This window comes from Prosopis cineraria, unplaced genomic scaffold, assembly GCF_029017545.1.
Source record: "Prosopis cineraria cultivar Desert tree isolate PC_DT_omini unplaced genomic scaffold, ASM2901754v1 PC7, whole genome shotgun sequence".
Taxonomy (NCBI): Eukaryota; Viridiplantae; Streptophyta; class Magnoliopsida; order Fabales; family Fabaceae; genus Prosopis; species Prosopis cineraria.
This window is the reverse complement of record NW_026555338.1, coordinates 6,576,238-6,600,463: the sequence shown is the minus strand read 5'-3', so window position 1 is coordinate 6,600,463 and position 24,226 is coordinate 6,576,238. Positions and strand designations below refer to the sequence as shown.

Here is a 24,226-nt window from a genome sequence, read left to right as displayed (position 1 = left end):
ATAAAATCTAAAGATTTTATGAAATTTATTTTTTAAAATTTAATATTTTAATATAGTAAGTATTTATTTACAAAAATCATATTTTCATTAACATATTTATAAATAATCAACACTTAATGCTTGAGATTTATGTCATAAAAGAAGAAATCATTTGAAAAAAGAGATAGTGTAACAAGAAAGGAAAGTAAGAAGAAAAAGAAGCTTTCTTAAAAATAAAAAAAAAATGTAATATGGTAATGTATTAATATGAAATGATTTTAGACAATATCTAAACAAAATTAATAGGAACAGTTGTTAAAAAGAGAGGCAGATAGTGAACAGGAAAGGAAAAATATGAACTTAAGGTTTCTAGAGCAAAAGCATGTAAGGCCAAAAAAAGAACAAAGCAAGAACGATAATTCACAAATGAGAATCCAAATAATTGTGGATTTCCAAAATGCAAAAATTACGCCATAATATGGAAAATGTATTCATGGAGTTAACGTTTTACTTATAAAAAAGACTAATGAATAATTTATAAAATCACATTTGTTAGTTTGGGTTTATTTTTTGTCCTGTATATTTCACTAAGCTCATCATAATCTCTACTTTAGAATATAACTTTTATGTTCTCAATTAGAATTTCATTTTTTACTATCAAATTCACTCTTAATAACATAATCTTCTCAAATTTTGTTAATGACAAGCATATATATAAAATCAAATTATATCCAATTTTGCACTGCAAATAATCCTAGTGATGGAGAATAGGGGAGTGCAAAGGGGCAGAAAGAAAGAGAGCAAATAAAGAGAAAATAAAAACTTAGAAAGTGGCAAGTCAATATCAATTTTTTCTTTAAAAAGAAGATGCATTAAGGTGATATTTATAGGACATAACTTAATTTTAAAAATAAATGTGATAATATTGTTGAAATTCTAAAGTTAAATGTAAACGTTCTGAATGCATGATAACATATATTAATTGAAAAAATCCTAAAATAAAAATAATAAGGGACTGCCACCACTGTCGTCCAAGACCAGACAATTAACACCAATTGGGATCAAATAGATAACTTTTATCAGGACTAAACCAACGGCGTCAACCAAGACAGGACCATTAGCACTGACTAAGTCCTAACTGCCGGTGCTAATCAAGACTAGATCGTCGATGCCAACCGAAATTGGAGTAATAGCAATCATCGAGATTGGATGACTACTTCCAACAAGACCAAACCGTCAACACCAATAGGAACCGAAGTGCAAGCAATGACCGAGACTAGACGGCCGACTTCCACCTAGACTGAACCACCATTGCCAAATGGGACAAGAGTGCAAGCGATGACTAGGATTAAAAGGCTAACTTCCATCGGGATCGAACCATCGATGCCAAATGGGATCGGAGTGCAAGTAACAATCGGGATCAAATGGCTGACTTTCACTGGGATCGAACCACCAGCGTTGAACGGGACTAAAGTGCAAGCGATGACCAAGATCGAATAGCTAACTGTGCAATTTCACTCAGTGCTAGCAATCCTATCCTGATCATCATCGATAGTCCTACCCCAATTGTTATTGATGGTGAGGTCTTGCTAGAAGTTGACATTTTGGTCTTGGTTAGCACAGGCGGTTTAGTCTCTGTAGAAGTCGGTTGCCTGACCTCGATTGGCATCAGCGATTCAATCTCACTAGAAGTCAATTGTTTGGTCCTAGTCATCACTTGCACTTCATTCCTAGTCAACACCAGTGATTTGGCCTCGATCGGTGCTGACGTTATGCTTTTGGTGGAAGTCAGCCATCTGATCCCAATCATCGCCTGTAGTATGGTCCTGATCAACATCTGTGGTTCGATCCTGGTAGGCACCAGCAATCTGGTCCTGGTGGAAGTGAACCGTTTAAACTATCGACTTTTACTAGGACCAGACTGCCAACATTATCTGAGTTGGTTTTAAATTCAAATATAAAATTTAAAATTTGAAATTTGAAATTTGAAATCTTATTTAATATGTAAACAAAGGATTTTAATATTATAATTTAAAATTTTTTATATCATCCAAACAAAAAATTTAGAATATATAAATGTCAAATGTTATATTTAAAATATGAGATTTCAAATCCAAATTCTCAACTTAAATTCACCCATCACCTTAATGGATTTTCAAGGTTTTTTTTATTTTAATCTTTCTCTTCTTAATTTCATAATTCCCCCTGTTGAAAAGAATAATTCTGCTTTGGAGAGGTAGGGAGAGCTAGTAAGACTCAAGTATGATGGGATCAATCCAGACAAACTCATTAGTAGCGACAATCAGAATCATGAGTAGTTAACATAGTTTGTTCAAGTATGAATGTTCTAGCACGGACGCTAGCCAAAATTCGGATATTTAGTACCAGATATGAGAGGTGCTACACGACTGGTATCAGATACCCCTATTTCTGCAGAAAATTATATAGGCCAGAAATTAGATCAACGGGTTCTTAGATAACATGCATTTTGCTTCCAACAAATGAAAGTTTAATTTTATAAAAGGAATGTAAATCATGAATAGTATAAGAAATAATGAAAACTGGATGAAAGCACGTATAACTGTTTTTAAGTTAAGCACATGTTTAAAGCATGGCTCCATGTATGTATGTACGTACGTATGTGTGGGTAAATGAGTAAATTGAACCTTAATTATAAGTTCAAAAATATTTGGGACCTCAAATTTATTTTTTGTGCAATATTTTTTCTTTAGCATTTGAAATTAAAACAATACAACCTTACTGTTAACACAAGTTAATTTTGACCATTAGTTGACCAGGAAATGATAAAAAAATATAATAAGTGTCCTAAAAATTATTGACAAAGACATAAAAAATTACAGACAATGACTAAGAAAATTTTATTAATTCATTTTTGTAATTTATGAAATCTTTTTTTTTTCATTTTATGATCAACTAATTATCAAAGTTAATTTTTATTAATGGTACAATTTGAATTGTATTATTAGACTCCATATGCTTTTGAACTTATAATTTAAAAATCAAATTACTTATTTACTCTCTCTCTCTCTCTCAGCACGCGCGCGAATGCGTGTGAGAGAGAGAGAGAAAGAGAGAGAGAAACTCAGCTAGGTGTAAAATATTGATATAAATAGAAAATATTTTTATGGTATTAAATACAAATTAATACTGAAAAAAGATAATTATAATTACATAATCATTATATAACTATAATGAACATTATTTTAAATTTAAAAATGACACCAAATAATGTCCAAATTTTCATCTTCTGAAACTTCTGCTATAGCAATTCTCTTTTCATCTTTCCCAACGTTGCTCTGGTCCTCGCCTTTTACCTTAATCTCACTCCTGTAAAACACTCATTTTACTTATAATTATTTTAAGAGTTAATATATAATTTAAACTTGAATTAAAAGTCTAGGGTAATTTAAGCTCTATGCTCATATTTAATATATTTTAAATCATAAAATATTAAACTAGGAGCAATTTTGCTCCTACCATCAAATTAAAACAAATGTTAGCTACTTTTTTTTTTTAAAAAAAATGAGACTTGATGGGCAATTTTTCTCAAATTTCACACGCTCTCTCTCCTATCTTCTTTTGAAAAAAAATTGCAAATCAAACCTCTTTTTTGAGAGTAACGAGTGTTTGTTTTAATTTAATGGTAGGGCAAAATTGGCTAAAGTTTAATTATTTAAATTTAAAATATATCAAATATGAATTTATGGTTTAAATTGCTCCTTAACCTATAATTCAAATTCTAATTTACATATTAATCCTTATTTTAAATTGCTAAATAAAATATGAAGTTCTCCACCAAATTCTATGACACATGTATGGATGATATCAATTTCTTCCCATACTTTTAATTTTTTATTCCAAGCTCTATATTAGTCTTTTAAGGCTAAACTATACAAAACTCTCTCAAATTTTAAAACAGTTATACAAAATCCTCTCACATTTAATAGTTTAAAATTAACCTTCTTATCCTTTTATTTTTTTTTACCACAAACAGTCCTACTACTATTTTTTAATTATCTTATGAATAGAAATTACCATATCATATTAAAAAACAACATAGCAACTTATATGGCATTCAGTGTAAGTTAATAACAACAAAAAAATGTAAATAAAATTTTTTATAAAACTATTATTAGCTTTCTTTGCCACATAAGCTGCTACATGTTTTTTGACAAAAATAATTAAAAAAAGAACAGCAAAGGATTCTATAGTAAAAAAATAATATATTAAGAAGGTTAGTTTTAAACTTTTAAAAGTGAGGGGTTCTGTATGACTGTTTTAAAATTTATGAGAATTTTGAATATTGTAGCCATAATTTAAATTATTGAAAGGTTAATTTGTCAGTTTATCCAACCAAATTAAAGACAGAAAATTACAAGATTGAGTTAAATTTTACTCCCTCCATGTATAAATATAAGAGAAAATAATTAAATCATGCCATTCAAGAAAGGTGATTAAGTATAATAATTATATTTGAAGTTAAAAATTTTGGACTAAATTATCCATGCAATTAATGAAATAAAGTTTTTAGTGAAAATAAACATAACTTTATGAGGGAAAATTTTAAAAAAAATTACATGTGATATATTTTATAAAATTTATAATTTTACTTCTAAAAAAATGAAAAGACATATAATAATTTTTCTTATATTTAAAGATAGAGGAAATATTAATTAAAAATGTAATTGAATAATACCTTGTTTGTTGAACCCTTCGACGCCTGTAATATTCAAGGAGCCTCATGATTTCTTGGACCTCCAATGGCTTCACTTCTTCAAAAGAAATAATTTCACTCATAACACTAAGCTGCGCTCACATTAATTAACAAGAACATATACTTCACTAATTTTTTATAAGAAAAAAATACAAACATTAAGAAGCAATTATTACATTTTTTTTAAATTGCCTCTCATAAATGGATAATATTATTAAATTGGAGAAAAAATGAACATTATCTATAGGGACATTTTAGTCTAAACATTTCAATTTCAGACATAATTATTAAGATTAATTAAATTTTTTAGACTATGTGAATTAATTATTTTTATTTTATATTTAAAAACAAAGTATTATGGTTTCATAATTAAAAGGGATAAATTTTTTATTTTAAGTATTCTTTATAATTTTAAAAAAGTACACATGCACATTTCTCATGCAATGAGTTAGATATATCTTTTATATTTTATATTCAATACTCCTTCCAGTATTAAATATAAGAACTACTCAAAGGATATATTTTGGTCTTAAATACAGGACATCAATTTTAGTTATCTCTCTCATTTAATAATTTTTTTTTCAAACCACCCTCACTAATTTAACATTTTTTTCATTCTCTTTTAAGCCATATCTAATATCCTTATTAAATGAGGGGTATTTTAGGGAAAAAGTGACACAGTTTTTACACAATAATGACAAATAATCAATCTAATCAAATTTTTAATCTCAATGCACTAGTTAACCGGGTCTATATTAAGAATGACATTGAACTTTGATGTATACTCCTTCCCAATCCTATTTCTATTCATAAGAGAGCAACAAAAAATTTTTTTTTTTGCTTATTTATAAAAATTCATTAAATTTTTATCATAAATTTTTTTTTTACTCTCCATTAAATATTGGTATGAGAAAGTAATATGTTATTAAATTCTATATATTTAATAAAAATAACATTGAGAACTTATTAAATTTTTAAATAGATTTAATAAATTTTAATATTTTTTTTATTTTAATAAAATATGTTAAAAATAATTTATAAATAGAATAAGATGTATACAAAACTATTATGCTTTTATTTTTTTGCTGTGAGACTAAAAATCAAAACATAGTGTAAAAAAGTTAGTAAAAGCCGAATTACCCTTTGCGTAAAAACAGTATATTTAAGGCTCTTACCCAATTGGACCCCCAAAGGAAGAGGACTATTGCACCGACAGCAGTAGTTTTCAATATAAAGCACCTGCAATAATTATCATTGGTACATATTGCGTCACATAGTTAATGCAAAAATTGATCCTTTCACCAAACTTTAGGCAACCTTTACTTTTAGAAATCTATCCGACTTCACCTCAGGTGTAAAAAATTATTGGGTAAAATAATAATTTAATCCTTCAACTATATAAGATCAGGAGTATTTGAGGTTACAAACTCATTTTTGATACATTTTTATTTTTGAAAATTTAAAATCATAGCAATTTCTTTAATATCAGTAATTTAACTATTAGTTGATTAAAAAAAATTATAGAATAGGATTTCCAAATTACAAAAAAAAAAAAAGACTCAACAATTACAAATAATATCTAATATATTATTAACCTTCATTTATAATTTTTGGCTCATTTTTTCCTTGTAATTCTTTTAGCCATTTTCTATAATTTTCTAGTCATTTAATTCTCAAAGTCAATTGTAGGAGAGAGACTGCCACGATTTTAGAGTTTGGAGAGGTGAAAATGCATGAAGCACGAGGTTAGAGTTGCATGAAGCACGAGTTTAGAGTTCTAGATACAATGCTCTTAAATTTATAGTCTAAAGTTTAAATTGGCATTTATGCAAAATTAAATCACATTACCAGATTTTTCCCAATATAATGGCAGAAAATAAGAGGTAAACAATGTTTTCGCATTAATTCTAAATAATTATAACACATACCAAAGAAGCCTTACTATTTCATCAGTAGAATCATGAAGCTGCAGGCCACTCGGCGGAGGGATTTCTGGTGAAGAGGAAGAAGTAGGCATTTGGATTTGCATCATCATGTTTTGGCTTTGAAGCCTATCGTCATCATCATCTTGATGATGATGATGATGATTGAAGATCTGGAGCTGTTTCCTGGCTACTTGAAGTTGGTTTGAGTGAGAGTGAATCTGAGAAATGAGGTCAGAAGCAAAGCCAAGAACCCCACGAACTGGGTGGTTTCTCCATGCATTAGCCTCCACAAACATTGAATCTGCAGCAACTTGTCTTTGATGTGCCTCCACACTTTGTATGATTGTGAGCATATTGCTCACACCAAACAGCCTCTCTGCATTCTCAAACTCACTGTACCTATTTCCTGGGAAGATTTGCCTGTATTCACAATTCTCATGGCATATACTCCCTTTATGCCTGCAAAATGAGCAAGCTTGAGAGAGCTGTCACTGTCCATCCCTCTCTCTCTCTCTCTCTCTCTCTCTCTCTCTATTGTTAAATGTGGGTTTGCATGAATGAATGCAAAAGGAGAGCTAGCTGCATTTTTATGGAAGAGCCAAGAAAATAAATATTTTTTAAATTTTATTTATAAGTTATTTATAACATATTTCACCAAAATCAAGTTTAAAACCTGAACTTTTCACCTTTACACGGATCAAATATACTCCTTTCATTTTCAAATATAGAAGAAATTAATACTCAATTCACACAATTTAATAAACTTGTTTAAATATAATAATTATATTTAAAATTTAAAAATTTAGACTAAACTATCACGGTAATTAAAGAAGTTTGTTTAATAAAAATAAGCATTAATTTTATGTGATAATTTAAAAAAATGTGATAAATGCTTGTTAAAATTTTTAGTTTTACTTATAAATAAAACAAAGAGATACACGATAATTTTTTTATCTATAAAAATAATGAAGCATATATCTTAAAAATAAAATATTTTAACATTTAATAACCATCCTAAAATATTTAACAGAGGGCAAAGAGTGAATACGTAAGAGATAAAGGTAATATATGTTGTAAGTATTCTCTCTCCTACTTATGGAAGAGACAAAGGTAATACATATCGTAAGTACTTGATTTCTCTCAGATTTTGTTTTTTGTTTTTTATTTTATTTTTTTAACATTACAGAGGCAAGTCGAAGTCAGCTTTTGTCTGAACGGGCAAATTTAATATTGGATTTCTCAGATCTGAAATTTAGTACTTTCCTTCAAGGGACATATTAATTAGCAATAAATATAATGTTTTTTGCATTCATGTTTTGTTAGCCGTCAACATGTTTCTGCTCAACAATTAAAACCGTTAAAAAAAAAAACAAAGTTTTTTCGTGCTCTTTATGTCTTGTTGGCGATAACTAAAATGTCTTTGATTATCTAACCAACGAAGGAAAATCTTAGAATACAATGTATAATTAATATAAAAAATTTGATAAATCATATTATTGATAAATCATACGGATGGATGAATAAGAAGGGAAAAAGAGAAGAGAGAAAATATTAAAAAAAAAGATGAAAAGATAAAAAAGAGAGAAAGAAGAGGGCACTAGTGCAAAATGAGGTTCTAACATAGGATTTTTTACTTTGGTTCAAAGACAATCGTTATTATGTGTAAAATACTAATTATTATTAATTATAATTTATTTATGATATTCCTAACAATCAAATGTAGGGGAAGGCTGTTAACTTATTGGGGACAATGATGGAGAGATTTCAAGACTCATCTTATCAAGAAATATGTCCACATCAAGGTGCTAAAATTATATTAAAGATCCAAAAATTATAGATAATGATTCAAAAATATTACAAAAAAGAACTCAAAAATTTATTGCCTCTTTTTTGTAATTTTTGATATCTTTTTTTTCTCATTTTCTAATCAATTAACGATTAAAATTAATTTTTTGTTAAAGTTATGAGCTAGATTGTACCTTTTCCAAACATTAAAGTGGTGTATTGTATAAAAAATGAATTTAAGATATCAGACTCCTAGATTTGTAATATAGGGAAAATTTTCTTTTTTACTAAAAAAATTATACTCACATGGTCCTATTTATAAGTCACTTTTAACATATTTCACCAGTACAAAAAAACCTTAAAAAATTTATTAACTCTCTTAAAATTTAATAAGTTATTAACTTTGTCCATACTAAATATACATATTTCAATAATATATTTTCTCTCTCTAATATTTAATAGAGGGTAAAAAAGAAATTTGTAATGAAAATTTAATGATGTGACTTATAAGTAGGACTAAAAAAAAATTTTCTATCTCTACCTTATAAATAGGATTAGTGGGAGTATGACATTTCACAAAAGTCAATATCAATATTTTTTTTTTCCCAAAAGCTCATTGTATTGTGGAGAGAGATTATATAAGAAAAAAAAATAAAGGTAATTAAGATAGATTATTAAACGGAGAATAACTTTCAAAAATAATGATAATTTTTTACTATTTTAATAACACAAACCATTTAAACTACTTTTTTTTAAAAAAATTAGACCTTATAAAGTGGTTAAAAGTGTCCTACATGTTATATTTTGATCCAATTCAAGAGAGTAAATAGTGAATCAATTAAAGAGGGTGATAAATAGCATGGAATTTGTCCTCTATTTAATATTAATTTTTTATAATTTTTATATATTTTTATTTTGATAAATATAATAGTAAAAATATTTTAATTTAAAATTAACATTAATGATTATTTAAGATGAAATGAAGGGCTAAAATAATCCATTAGGCTGATGAGCACGCGCTATGCCGATCCCAACCTGGCATTTAGTTTTTTGGGAATGCTCTGTCAACGCTCATCGAGCTTTGTACAATAACATTGCGGGTACGTGACTGGGTACCTTCTCTGGCCTCTCATTCATTCTATTTTTCCATTTTACATAAAAAAAAAGTGTAAATAGCGTTAGTTGGAGGGGAAAAAAAATAAAAGAAAAAACCACGCTAGTTAATAAAATGTTTGGTTGGCAATTAAGCTTGGTATTCGTGATTCTATAGGAGGACAATAACCCAAAGGATTAAATTATAAAAATTTCGAGAAACCTTTTTTCTTTTTTTTAGGAACTTTTGGCATTTGAATTTAAGTCAATAATGGTATATGAATAATTATTAACTTTATATAACAGCCCTTTTTTTCAACTTATTAATTTCTATCCTTAAAATTTAACGGTCAATGTCAAGTAATTTTAATAGATTGAAAATGGTTATCTTTTATTATAAAATTAACAAGTATCCATATATTATTATATATTTAAAGATATTAGAAGCTCTTGAACTTGAAAATAAAGTTTTCAAGTATTATACACATTAACTCTTCATAAAAAATGGTGGCCATTTCCAATGGAACAATTTCTTTTTTTGGGTAACTTGCAATAATAGTTGTAACTCCCAAAGCTATAACTTTTGACACAAACAAAAATGAGTATGTGGCACCCAAGAATAAGAACCACTCGATCCTTTTTCTTTTGTTTTTTTTTTTGTGGTTTTTTGGTTTTCCACCGAATATCTTAAAGTGTTTGGGTATTTTGGGTTCTATTATCTGCTCAACTTACTCCAAACTAATCCAGATCTCTATGTAGGTGGGGCTCTTGTTGTGAGAGTTTTGTGGATACTACTGGTATATGCTCAGCTGCACGATCGCGTACCTTGAAACTTGAATAGGAGATCCCATGATAAACTGGCCATGCCTCTAATTACTTAGACAAGCACTTGTTGATATCACTCAATCTTTCAACGAGAACTTGTCATGCTTTTTAAATGTCTTTGAAGTCGACTTAACAATCAAGGCCCAAGGCCTAAATGAATTTGATGCTCAACCCATAAACAAGTGAAGCTAATAAATTGGGCTTATTGTTAGCCACAACTGAAATTGTTTTCATTGGGATCGATATTGGCCACGACCAACAGAGTTTTTTCTCCCTCTATTTTTTTTTTCTTCTTAAATCAAAACTGAAAGCATCTATTCAATCAATGAGAAGCAAATATAAGCAAAAACATAATTTATGATCAAAGATACAAACTACAAGCGTCATCAACTAAAGAGGGGCCCAAATTTGTGTAAGCTATCAGCAGTACATTTAATTTTCCTAAACTTCAAATTAATTGTTACCCCTTTTATTTTCAAATATAAGAGAAATTATTATGTGTCTTTTTGTTTTAATGTATAAGCAAAACTATAAGTTTCAAAAAGTATTTATTTTACTTTTTTCAAATGGTCTCTCATAAAATCAATATTTATTTTCACCAGATAAATATGTTTCATTAATTAGAGTGGTAATTTAATGGGATAAGGTCCAATTTTGTACTTATACTTATTTTTTAGGAGTATTGGGTATCCCATACTTTTAAGGGAGAAATTTACCTTTAAACTATTTTTTCGAGGAGTAAGAAACCCCTTCTATTAGTTTACCATTAATTTTTTCATTTTTTACTAATGTAGTATATGTGTGGGCCCATATATAGTGACATATAAAACTTTAACCATGCTCTTTAGTGTTAATTTGCCTCTAAATTTTTTTTGAGGAGCATTGAGCACCTTGAAATCTTTTTCTAAGAGCACTATGCGCTTTGAAGTCTTGTTAAAATAAAATTTAATAAATATTTTTAAAATATTAAGTATTTTAATATTTAATAATTTAAATATTATTATTTAAAACATTACACCAAGCAATTTAATACTTTTGATATTTTACAATTTTGTATTAAAAATGAAGGGAATGAACCTCCAAATTAATAAAGGAATTTTTTTTCATATATTTCCATTTTTCTATTGTTAAGTAAATTGTTTTGTAGCACATTAATGAAATAAGCAACATCTTTCAAATAAACATCTTTGTTGGCATACTGTTAGTCTTGATTAGTCATGTTTCTAATTTTACTCCGAACACTACAATGTACAAAGATTATTAAATTTGAGTAGTGTAATATTTTGAAGAAAAATTGTTAGTTGACCAAAAAAATTATAGACAATGACCTAAAATTTAAGGAACTTAACCAATGTTAAAAGTAAAAATATAAGTAAGTTTCAACATGCATAAAAGATTTGGGCACTACCTTAGAGAGAAGATTGAATATCAATATATAACAAATAAGAAGTTATTTATAAATTTATAAAGTGCTAGTTTGAGTTGTTAACATTTAAAAAGTAATTTATAAATTTTGAATGAATATTTATAAATAATAATATTTAAATTATTAAATATGAAAATATTTAATATTTTGGTGATATTTATTAAATTTTATTTTAATAATATTTTAAGATGCCCAGTGCTCTTAGAAAAAAAATTTGTGGTGCCAACACTCATAAAAAAAAAAGTTTAGGAGGAAATTAATACTAAAGAACATGGTCAGAATTTTACCTATCACTGTGCGTAAGCTCCATGCACATGCCACATCAGCAAAAAATGACAAAGTTATTGGCCTTCTAACAAAAGGGCATTTTTAAACCTCAAAAAAATATTTCAGGTGAAAAATTACCCCACTTAAAAGTATATGATGCCTAATGGTCTTAAAAAATAAGTGTAGTAATAAAATTGAACCTTAACCCTAATTTAATTAATTTTTTTAAATTATATGAATTGTGTTATGAATATTACAAGGATAGTAGATGTCCATTTTCATCACCTCTTCATCTTCATCTTCTCCCATGAAACTCCCACCATTATAAGAGTTGATTACCCTTTATTTGCTTTTATCATTTGTGTAATTTTTGATGTGTAAGACCATGCCTATAAATAGGGCATGTAATTTGTATTAAAGGACACAATAATTCATAAAAAATTCTCTCATTCTCTCGTCTCTACTTCTTCTCCCAATATCTTTATTTTCTAGTTGCTTAATTATATAACATGTTATCAGTATGAGAGTTTTGGTAATCTAAAGGTTTTATAGCAAAGTTTCTCATTACAAGGTAATTTTTATGTTCATATATGATTTGATCTATTTTCTAACCATTTGATCCTTTTAATCTTGTTTAATTTTGAATATCATCTAACTTTTATCATATTTTTATTATAGTATCTATATGTTGAATCTTTTGAAACTTGAGTTTGTGGCTCTTGACATTACTAGGAAACATTATCTATCTTGGGTACTAGATGCAAAACTACATATAGATGCCAACGGTCTTGGAGACACAATCAAGTATGGTAATTAAGTGTCCAATCAAAATAAGGCCAAAGCCATGATCTTTCCTCATCACCATTTACATGAAGGATTGAAAATTGAGTATTTAACTATAAAAGACCCCCTTGTTCTTTGGAACAGTTTAAAAAAAGGTATGACCGTTAAAAAACTGTAATTCTTCCAAAAGCTTATTATGATTGGATGCATTTATATTTACAAGATTTTAAATCTGTGAGTGAATATAACTTTGAAATTTTTAAAATCAATTCTCAATTGAAATTATGTGGAGAAAAAGTCATTGATGATGATATGTTAGAAAAAACATTATCCACATTTTATGCATCCAACGTGCTCCTACATCAACAATATCGTGAAAAAGGTTTTAAAAAATATTCTAAATCAATTTCTTGTTTTCTTGTGGCTGAACAAAATAATGAGCTTTTGATGAAAAATCATGAATCTTGTCAAATTGGTTTTACCCCATTCCCTAAAGTGAATGTAGTGCCAAATGAATCAACTCGGGGTTATGGCCGTTGTTGTGGCCATAGTTGTGGATGAGGTTGTGGCCGTGGTCATGATGGTGGTAGTACATCTTTCCACCAAAAGTGGACAAACAATGAATATAAACACAAGAAAGGAACAAGTGGGGATGATAATAATAATAATACTGAAAATTTATGTCGTCGTTGTAGTGGTAAAGGTCATTGGTCACATATCTATTGTACTGCAAAACATTTGATTGATCTTTATCAAGAATCACTTAAAAGTAAAAGTAAAAAACAAAGAGGCAAAGATAGAAATACATTTTGCTTCTGAAGAAGGCGATTCTGATTATGATGGCATGGATGTTACTCATTTGGATGTTGCTAATTTCTTTGTCGATCCTAATAGAAGAATTGATCACCTGATTAGGGATGGAAATATCCAGAAGTAAATTTCTTAGATATTGATGTTGTCAAATTTTATAGTTAATTGTCATTCCAATTTTCTTACATTGAAATAAAGAATTTACTTATAATGTCATTTTTTCAGAGAATTTACTTATGATGTTATTGTTTTTCAATGAATAAAGTTTTTGTATTCCATGCTTTAATTTTATATTTTTATATTTTTTTAATGAAGAATGATTATTCATTAGATTGGTACCAATAACAATAATGGAGATATGTGTCTTATTGATAGGGTAACAACTCATACAATACTCAAAAATAAAAAAATATTTTTGTTCTTTGGCAATGCAAGAATCCAATGTTCAAACTATATCCGGAAGTATAAAGATGATTGATGGCTTTGGAAGAATTAAAATATTATTGTCTAGAGGGACTAAATTACACTTGATGGTGCATTTTATTCTACTAAGTCTAGTAGAGATTTATTGAGTTTTAAGGATATCCGCAGAAATGGATACCATATTGAGATAGCAAATGAAGAAAATAAAGAATATCTTATTATCACGAATTTAATTTCTAGTAAAGTGCACATTAGAAAAATTACCTACCATTTCCTCTAGCTTGTATTACACATTTATTAATACAATTGAAATACATGTTATTGTAAACCAAAAGTTTATAAATGGTAATAAACTCAATGTTTGGCATGACTAGTTAGGCCATCCCAGTTCAATTATGATGTGAAAGATAATCAAAAAATCATGGGGACATTCATTGAAAGGTCAACAGATTCCATAATCCTATGATTTTTCATGTGCTGCATGATCTAAAGGAAAGTTAATTATTCAACCATCCCCAACAAAAATAGAAAGTGAGTCCCTCACATTTCTAGAATGCATACAAGGTGATATTTGTGGGCCTATACACCCATCATGTAGACCATTTAAGTACTTTATGATTTTAATTGATGCATCAACAAAATAGTCACATATTTGCTTATTATCTTCTTGTAACCTGGCGTTTGCAAGATTGCTTTCTAACTTATTAGATTAAAAGTGCACTTTCCTGATTATCCTATTAAGAAAATATGTTTAGATACTGCCGATTTACTTCACAAGCTTTTAATGAATATTGTATGTCTCTTGGAATTGATGTTGAACATCCTGTAGCACATGTTCATACACAAAATGGACTTGTAGAATCACTAATTAAATGCTTACAATTGATTGCATGACCATTACTTATGCAATCAAATCTCCAATTTCCACTTGAGGACATGCAATTTTACATGCAGCATCATTAATTCGTATCAAGACAACAAGTTATCTTAAGAGCTCCCCTTTAAAATTAATTTTTGGTTAGGAACTAATATTTTCCATCTAAGGATTTTTGGATGTGCAATATATGTTCCAATTGCTCCATCACAATGTATTAAGATGGCTCATCAAAGAAGGATGGGAATATATGTTGGATATGAATCTCCATCTATAATTAAATATTTAAAACCATCAATAAGAGATTTATTTACTGCTCGATTTACTGATTGTCATTTTGATGAATCAATTTTTCCAACATTGGGGGGAGAAAATAAGTTGATGGAAAAAGAAATTAGTTGGAATGAATTATCATTATCTCCTCTTGATCCTCATACAAAGCAATGTGAATTAGAAGTTTAAAAGATAATTCATTTACAAAATTTAGCAAATCAATTGCCAAATGTATTTACTAACCCAAAGAAAGTAACTAAATCACATATTATAGCCACTAATGCTCCAATTAGAATTAATGTCCTGGTTGGATAGCTTGTTATTGCAAATGATTCTAAACTACGCATAAAAATTAGAAGGCCCATTAGTTCCAAAGATAAAAATCCTGGAAAAAAAAGGAGCTAGAAACATAGATGGTTAGATCAAGGATAATCATGAAGAGTTAGTAACTCACGAAGAGTCACTTGACACTACTAATATTTCAATTCCAAAAGAAATTTACGTACCTGAAATGTGTGGAAATAATGAGATCTCAATAAGTTATGTTATAAATGGAATACAATAAGACCAGAATGAAGTCAATGTTGATGAGATTTTTACATATAATTTAGCACCTAATGTAATAAATGATAATGAGGATCATGAACCAAAGTGCATTACAGAATGCAAACAAAGAGAGGATTGGCTAAAATGAAAAGACGTAATTGAGATATAATTAAAATCACTTAAGTGAAATGTTTTTGAACCAGTAGTCCATACACCTGAAGATGTCAAGCTAGTTGGATATAAATGGGTTTTTGTGCACAAAAGAAATGAAAATGGTGAAATTGTAAGATATAAGGCACGACTTGTGACTCAAGGATTTACACAAAGGCTTGGAATTGATTTTGTTGAAATATACACAACAGTGGTGGATGCGACTACTTTTTGATATTTAATTAGCCTGACAATAAGTGAAGGACTTAATTTGCATCTAATGGATATTATTACAGCTTATTTGTATGGTTCACTCGATAGTGACATTTACATAAAACTTGTTGAAGTATTCAAATTACTAGAAGCATACAATTCAAGTTCTTGAGAAAATTATTTGATCAAGTTAAATAAATCCTTATATGGATTGAAACAATTAGGGCATATGCGGTATAATCGACTTAGTGAGTATTTGTTGAAAGAAGGTTATAAAAATGATCCAATTTGTCCTTGTATTTTTATGAAAAGATCTAGAAAAGAGTTTGCTATAATTGTTGTTTATGTTGATGAGATAAATATCATTGGAACACTTGAAGAGCTTTCAAAAGCTATAAATTGCTTAAAGAAAGAATTTGAAATGAAAGATTTAGGAAGAACAAAATTTTTCCTTGGATTACAAATGGAATATATGAATAATGAAATTTTTCTATATCAAGAAACTTATATAAGAAAGGTCTTAAAATGATTTTATATCAATAGATCACATCCATTATATATCCTAATGGTTGTAAGATCATTGAAGGTAGATAAAGATCCTTTTAGACCTCGAAAAGGTGATAAAAAACTACTTGATCCAGAAGTACCATATTTTAGTGCAATCGGAGCACTAATGTATCTTGCTAGTCACATGCAACTTGATATCTCATTTGTTATTAACTTATTAGCGAGATATACTTTTTCACCAACACGAAGAGATTGGAATGGTGTTAAGATATTTTCATTATCTTAAAGGTACTATGGATATAAGATTATTTTATTCCAAAGTACCTAAAGCTGATCTTATTGGTTATGCAGATGTTAGATTTTTGTCAGATCCTCATGTTGGTAGATCACAGACAGGTAATTTGTTCATATATAGTGGTACAGCCATTTCATGGCAATCTATAAAATAGACAATATCAGCCACATCATCTAATCATAAAAAAATTCTAGTTGTACATGAAGCAAGTCAAGAATATATGTGGTTAAAACCATTAATCCGTCACATACAAGCTACTTGTGGTCTGTCTTCTAATAAAATGATCCCGACGATCATATATGAAGATAATACTACTTGTATTGTCCAATTGAAAGAAGGGTATATTAAAGGAGATAGAATAAAACATATTTTACCAAAATTTTTTTTCACTCACAATCTTTAAAAGAATGGTGAAATTAATATCCAGTAAATTTGTTCCAAAGAAAATCTAGCTGATATGTTTACTAAGTCACTTCCTGTTAAAATATTTGAAAAGCTTGTTCATGATATTGGACTTCATAGACTCAGAGATATCAATTGATGCTGTCAAGAAGGGGAGTTAATACGTGTTGTGCTCTTTCTCCCTTGTTTAAGGTTTTTTTCCATTGGGTTTTCCTAGCAAGGTTTTTAATGAGGCGGCATTGAATAGCATATCATTGAATGATGTACTCTTTTCTTCTGCTAGGTTTTTTCCTATAGGGTTTTTCCTAGTTGAAGTTTTTAATGAGGCACACTCTTATATAATGGACATCTAAGGGGAGTGTTATGAATATTACAAGGATAGTGAATATCTATCTTTATCACCTCTTCATCTTCATCTTCTCTCATAAAACTTTCACCATCATGAGAGTTGATTGTCCTCCCATGAAACTCCCACTATCATTAGGGTTGATTACCCTTTATTTGCTTTTATCATTTGTGTAACCTTTGATGTGTAAGACCATACCTATAAATAGGGCATGTAATTTGTATTGAAGGACACAATAATCCATAAGAAATTCTCTTAAGTTAACTGTTACATCATGTTAGAGTTTTGTTTAATATTCAAAAAGTGGCTTATTATTTTCTCATGTCTTCTCCTCATGGAATAAAGTGCATCAATTTATTGTCCAACTTCCTTCTTTATTTTCTTCCTTTATACTCCCTCTGATCCTATTTATAAGTCACTTTCAGCACATTTCACTAGAACTAAGAAAAACTTTAAATCTCATTAACTTTGTCTTAAAATTTAACAAGTTTTCACTTTTACCCCTAATAAATATTCTTAAATCTCATTACTATTATTTTTATTTAAAGCATTTAATAAGAGAAAAAATGTAAAAAGGAGAATTGGAAATTGGCGAGTGCTCTATAAATAGGATCAAAAATTTGTTTTCTCTACCTTATAAATAGGACCAATGAAGTACTTAGAGCAAGCTAGAAGAGTCCTAATCTTTTTTCTTTTCTTTTTTTTCCCCGGGGGAAGGGGATAATGCAATAAGTATTATTTTTTTCTAGTTATTATTGACATAATCATTGCTTTTGTTTATTGTAGCAATATTTGAAACATTTTGAAATTTAATTTTGGATTAATTAATCTAAATATGGGTAAATTAATAATTAAGAGAGTTGATTAAGTTAAGAATGCTTTAAAGATGAATAATGAGCTTTTTGGACATGTTGACAACCTTAGAACTCTGTTAGGGAGTGAATTGGTCCACCTAGGCTTAAATGAAGAAGAGAATGTGAGAACACAATTGAAACAAAAATGATGAAGTGGAGAATGCAAGGGGCACTTGTAACGTCCTAGTTTTTAATCCCTTAATTAATTAAACCTAATTAGGGTAATTAAGTAAGTTGAGGTGGTGTGTGGCTAGGGAGGTCTAATAATCATTTTTGATTGTATTTTAGCTTAAAATTATGGGTTTGATATCAAGTTGAGCCACCTGGGCATTGAAAGGAGAATAAAAGGAAGAGCTAATGTTGCTGTGCCATATATCGTGGTGTGAAGATTATCTACCATGGTGTATAGACACTTTAAATGCAAATGAGGACCTCTTTTTGCCATGTGCCACGGCGCATTGTGTGTCTACCATAACACATGATCATTTTCTACGGATATCAGTTACAAAAATGAGACACAAAAAGAGAGAAAAGAAAAGAGGAAATGGAGAGAGACACCAAGCTTTGCTAGGGTTCACTTTTGGATGACATTGGGAGTATTTGGGAGGCTACAAACACTCAAGGTAAGTACCATACTCATTAATCTTCCCATTTCTTCCACATTTATGAGTTTATGGTTAGGGTTTGATAATGAAAGATGATTTTCAATCCATATAGGTTATAAATCTAAATTTATGACTCAAATGGAGTTAAAGGGAGTAGATTAGAGTATCTAAAACTAAGTATAATGAATTTTAGCGTATTGGGTTGTTGGGCACCATAAACATCTAAATTTTGCATTTAATATGGGTGGTTGGAAGAGTGTGATGTCATTAATGGGAGTTTAATGGCTCATTAATATTATTGGGGACTAAAGATAGATAAAAGACCCAATGGATAGGTTCAAACTCATGTAGAGTGAATATTGGGCAATTTAGAAGTAGAGAAATGAGGGTTTAATGCTTGAGTTAGTAATGTTGATGAAATTTGTAACATCCAAAAACTTTAAATCTAGAAAAAAATTAACTAATTAAGGGATAAATTAGTTAAAAATATGATTAATTTATTTAATTATGTTTTTAGGTTACTTATTGGATTTTTGGATTATATTTGGCTCTAAATTGAGTTAGGATGAAAGTCGGATCAAGTCGGGAGGCATTGGAGGGAGTAAAATTAACTTGTTGCTTGCTGCATCGTGAGCCAAAGCTTGTGTTGCGTGCGCTACGGTGCATGGGACAACAAGCAACTTGAAATTTAAAAAATGATCAGAAAATGACTATTTTTGTGGTGAAAACCCTAGAACACAAAGGGACAAGTTTTGGGCACTGTTAAGGCATCATTTTGGGAGGATTTTGAAGATAATTTGAGCCTTCAAACTCTTAAGTAAGTTTCCTACCCTTCTCCTCTACCTTTTCATCTCATTTTCCATGGGATTTGGAAGAGTGAAAATTTGGTCTCAATGTATTAAGCCATGAGTCAATGTTTTGAAGGTTTCTATTGACTCTAAAGTTTTGATTTAGGTTTATTGATCTTGGATATGTGGTATAATGAAGCTACTTTGTTGTTTGGTGAAAGTTAGATTAAGCCCTAACTTGATCATGGGGTTTTGAATTGTGATAAGTTGAGATATTAAGTATTATGATGTGATAGAGTTAGAGGGAGGCTTGAAGGGATTATGTGAATAAATTATAATCTTGACAAGCCTATTTGTTGAGAATATGAGTGAGAAGTGGGAGAATTGGGAGGTTATTAGTAGCTAATAGTGCTTGTGTTAATTAAAAATTAACATATAGTACTTGTTGATGTAGATTGTGGTGTGGGAAGACTTACCTTAACACAAGAAGAGATTTAGTACCATAGGTAACCCTTTTAGTAATAAAAGGGTTGAGGTAACTAGATAATTTGCATTATGTATTACCTTGTATAAGTTATTCTCAAGTTGCTTTTTTATGATTTGTTGAGTATATATGTATAGATTCTTTAAAGGTTAACTATTTTAGAAAATGAGTGGAGTATTGTTTTGTGAAATTCTATATTTTTAAAGTAAATGGTAAGATTTTTTATATTTGTTTGGAAAGTTGTTTATGCATGGTCAAGTGGAGATATGTAGTGAATTATGACATATTAGAATGTGGGAGGTCACCCTAGTAGAGTTAGTGAAGATTAAGTCCATATGGCACTACTGGTACCTTGGGACGCTAGGTGCAGTACTTACTCTCCTTAGTTCCTAAAAGTGGGTGCGGTGTTGGAGACTTACTCTTCTTAGTATCCATAAGGGTGCAAAGTTAGAGACTATGCTCTTTAGAATCTATAGGATGGGGTGTTATAGTAACGACATCCTAATTACTTGTAAAAAGGGGAACTAGTAGTCCAAAAGTGGTTTAGAATACCTTGGCCGGGTAGTCTTACCATGGATGGTGAGCTTGGAGACCATACATGTAGTTTGGTTCTGTAAAATAGCTTATCAGTTCAATCGGGAGTATTGGAGGACTAGATGGTTGGGGATCATGCATGTAACCTATGGTGATTTTATATGGTGTGTTTATTTTACTTGATTTAAAGCTTGTTTATAACTTGGCATGTTAATCAATAATGTAGATTATCTTAGTTACTAAGATTTTTATCTCACCCCGTGGTTATCATTTTACAGGGCCTACCATTGAGACTGAGCCAGGGAAGGAATCGGGCAAGGGCTAGCATACTAGCTACAATCTCATTATAAAGCCTGATTTTATTTTGAGTCGTGTACATAAACTTATATGAATCAGATTATATGTTCCTAACTAGGAATGCGTATCATTTTGATTAGTTGTGCTTGTTTCACACTAAGTTATTTTGTATTTTAGCCCAATATTGTATTTGATGTGAATATGTGGCAATTTGTGTGGTGATAGGCTAAAATACTTTTACAAGGGCAAGGAACGTTTTATCTATGTGGTGACAATGTATATGTAATGTATTATGTGGCAATATAGGCTAAATAGTGCTTGTAGTGTTGATTGTGTATTTTGGCCATATTGGGTGAAAGGGCCATTGAGTGGCCAAATTTTGTGTTTGGTATGTTTTTGTGTGTTTGAATGCTCAATCAAGTGTATTTTAGTCCATTGGACTTGGTTTAAGCCTCACAATGGGTTAATGGTATAAGTTATGAGTTTTGGGTACTTGGATGGTTTAAAATCACTTTAAAAACTAACTTTTGCATCTGAGTGTATAAAATTCTCATATGATGTCGGATCGTAACGAAATTATACCATTAGTTAGCTTATCAAATAAGCTTTACGTGGGCGCTTAAATCATTCCAATCGGACATCCTATGCGAAATGGCGCGCGTTTGAAGTTTGTCTAGAAAAGCTGTCATGACAACACTGTCATGGACATGTGTACCACAGCGCATTTTGCACAAGCCACGGCACACTGTACAGTGAAAATACTTGACTTTCTATGCCACATGCTGTAATGCATGGACCATGAGCTGCGGTGTATGGACCAAAACACTCAAAAATGACATTTTTGGCCCTGTTTTGAAGTGTTTTGCTTCCTAAAACTTTCTCATGCTTTCAATACCTTTATAAATCATTAAGTTTGAGCTCAAACTAAAAATTTGAAGGGTTTTTATGGGATCCTAAATATTCCACAATTATTTTTGAAAGATTATTAGTTTTATCTGTTATATCTATAATGTGAGCTTAGGAGCAATCCTTGCTCCTAATTATGATTGTTTGTTGTGATTATGTGGTGAATTTTGGTAATGTGAAGGTGGACATTATAAAATTCAACTTGGTTGATTATAGTTTTGACTCTTGGTCACCTATTTGGCTTAAGAATTCAAGCTTGGAAGCTCTTATATTGAGGGGTAAACATTTGACCTCTCAAAGGTTTGAGGTAACTAGGGAAACCCTACTTTAGGTAGTTATGTGTTAATTTTAATGTGGATGTTAATTATGTGTTTATAATGCAAATTTTGACTTGTGAATAAGTGCATTATGCAATGAAAACCTCATATTTATCAAATCACTTTGATATGTGTTAAGCATGCTAAAGAGATTTTAAAATGAGTTTTAAATTGCAAAAGTGATAATTGATATGAGTTGCATGTTTATGATGTGCTTTAAATGAGTGATTGATAATGGTTTTGATGAAGATGATTATTGTGATTGAAAAGGGTGTTGATGTGTTATAATTAAAAATGAGAAATTATGCTCACTTAGGTAGCGTATGATCGTGAACCCAATGTGAGAATGTGATAAACAATAAATGAAATTGTGAAAATAAGTGAGTATGTTTATGGCATGATCAATGGGTGGGATTTTTCCTAAGGATTGAGAGTAAAGAAAAATCTATATGGTATTTAGGCTATCCTCTAGTGCACTGAGGCATAGCCTTGTCCTACAGTTAGTCAAGGGACTATCCCATAGCTTGTCGAGGGACTAGAACCTAGCTTTCTCCAGCAGTTCAACGAGGAGAATAGCTTAAGGTATGAAACACTCTAGGGATTCAAAAATGGGGAAAGCCGTGTGTAACATCCTGAATTTCTTAATCCTAAGTTTAGAGGTTAATCGAGGGTGAAGTAAAAGTTAGTGTGGGATTAGAGATTCGAATGATTAATTAGTATTTTAACTTGTTTGTGTGTTGTATGAATAGATATGGGTGATAGGAGTGCATTTCAGGTCGAAGCAAGTGCGTGTGGTGAGAATAAATTTCATTGTGTCACACACCGCGGCTTGTGCTACATGTATCGTGGCGCATGGACTAAAAAATCACTTCTTAAGTCATGAAATTAGGTGATTTTTAGAAGTGAAGATTTAGAAACACATGAGATAGAGGGAGGAGAAGGGCTGAGGACTTTAGACAAGTTATTTTAGAGCGGTGGAAGGTGATTCGAATTGGTAACTTGCCAAGTAAACTACGTATAACTCTTACCATCCATTCTACATAAATTTATCTGAAAATGAGTTATAGAAAAATTGAATTAGTGAAATTTGAGGGGTTTAATTCTTGCCCAATAGTAATAAAAAGGTTTTCAAAAGTTAAATTAGAGCTTCATGACTGGTTTAGAGCTGAATGGTAGAGCTTGGAATCCGTGGGATTAATTTTAGCCTTTAGAGAGAGAAAGTTAGTGCAAAAATCTGATTTGGTAAAATAAGATTGGTTGAGATGATATAAAGTAGTAATTGGGTAGTCATGGACTTAGAATGGATAAATGAAAAAGAGTTTATGGGTGAATATAGCTTTAAGTGGTAAAAATGAGTTTTTAGTCAAAACGGACCAAATGACTAAAATGTGCCAAATGTGTTAAGATTGTCATATCGGATGTGCGAGTAGAGAAAGGAGGCTTGAGATAAGCTTGTGTGATAGTTGAAATCCACAGGTAACCTTTCTAGTGATAGAAGGGTTGAGGTAATCGAATAACTTAATTTGTTTAATTGCTTATTGTAACTATATATTAGTATGCTATGCAATGCATGAAAAGATTTTAAACTAAGCATGTTTTATTACATTGAGTGATTGTTATGTGTGAAACAGATTTTTATTGAAATAAGCATGGAAATGTGTGTTTTGTAATCAAAAGTATTATATGTATATGTTATGTGTAAGAAAGTGTTAAATGATAAATGAAAACTTTAAATGGTTCAAAAAAAAAGCATGATCATAGGGGTGGGAGTTCACTCGAGTGTAG

General features: G+C 29.9%; 1 protein-coding gene across 1 annotated transcript in view; it reads right to left on the bottom strand.

The window, feature by feature from the left end:
- Positions 1 to 3,209: 3,209 nt before the first annotated feature.
- LOC129316440 (LOB domain-containing protein 7-like) overlaps positions 3,210 to 24,226 on the bottom strand; it is a 45,170-nt gene continuing 24,153 nt past the window's right edge. Inside the window, exons 2-4 of the mRNA XM_054960869.1 lie at positions 6,657 to 7,098; positions 4,697 to 4,806; positions 3,210 to 3,327 (exon numbers count right to left, since the gene is read on the bottom strand). Coding sequence (XP_054816844.1) covers positions 3,210 to 3,327; positions 4,697 to 4,806; positions 6,657 to 7,098 — 670 coding nt within the window. The remainder of the gene's footprint in view (positions 3,328 to 4,696; positions 4,807 to 6,656; positions 7,099 to 24,226) is intronic.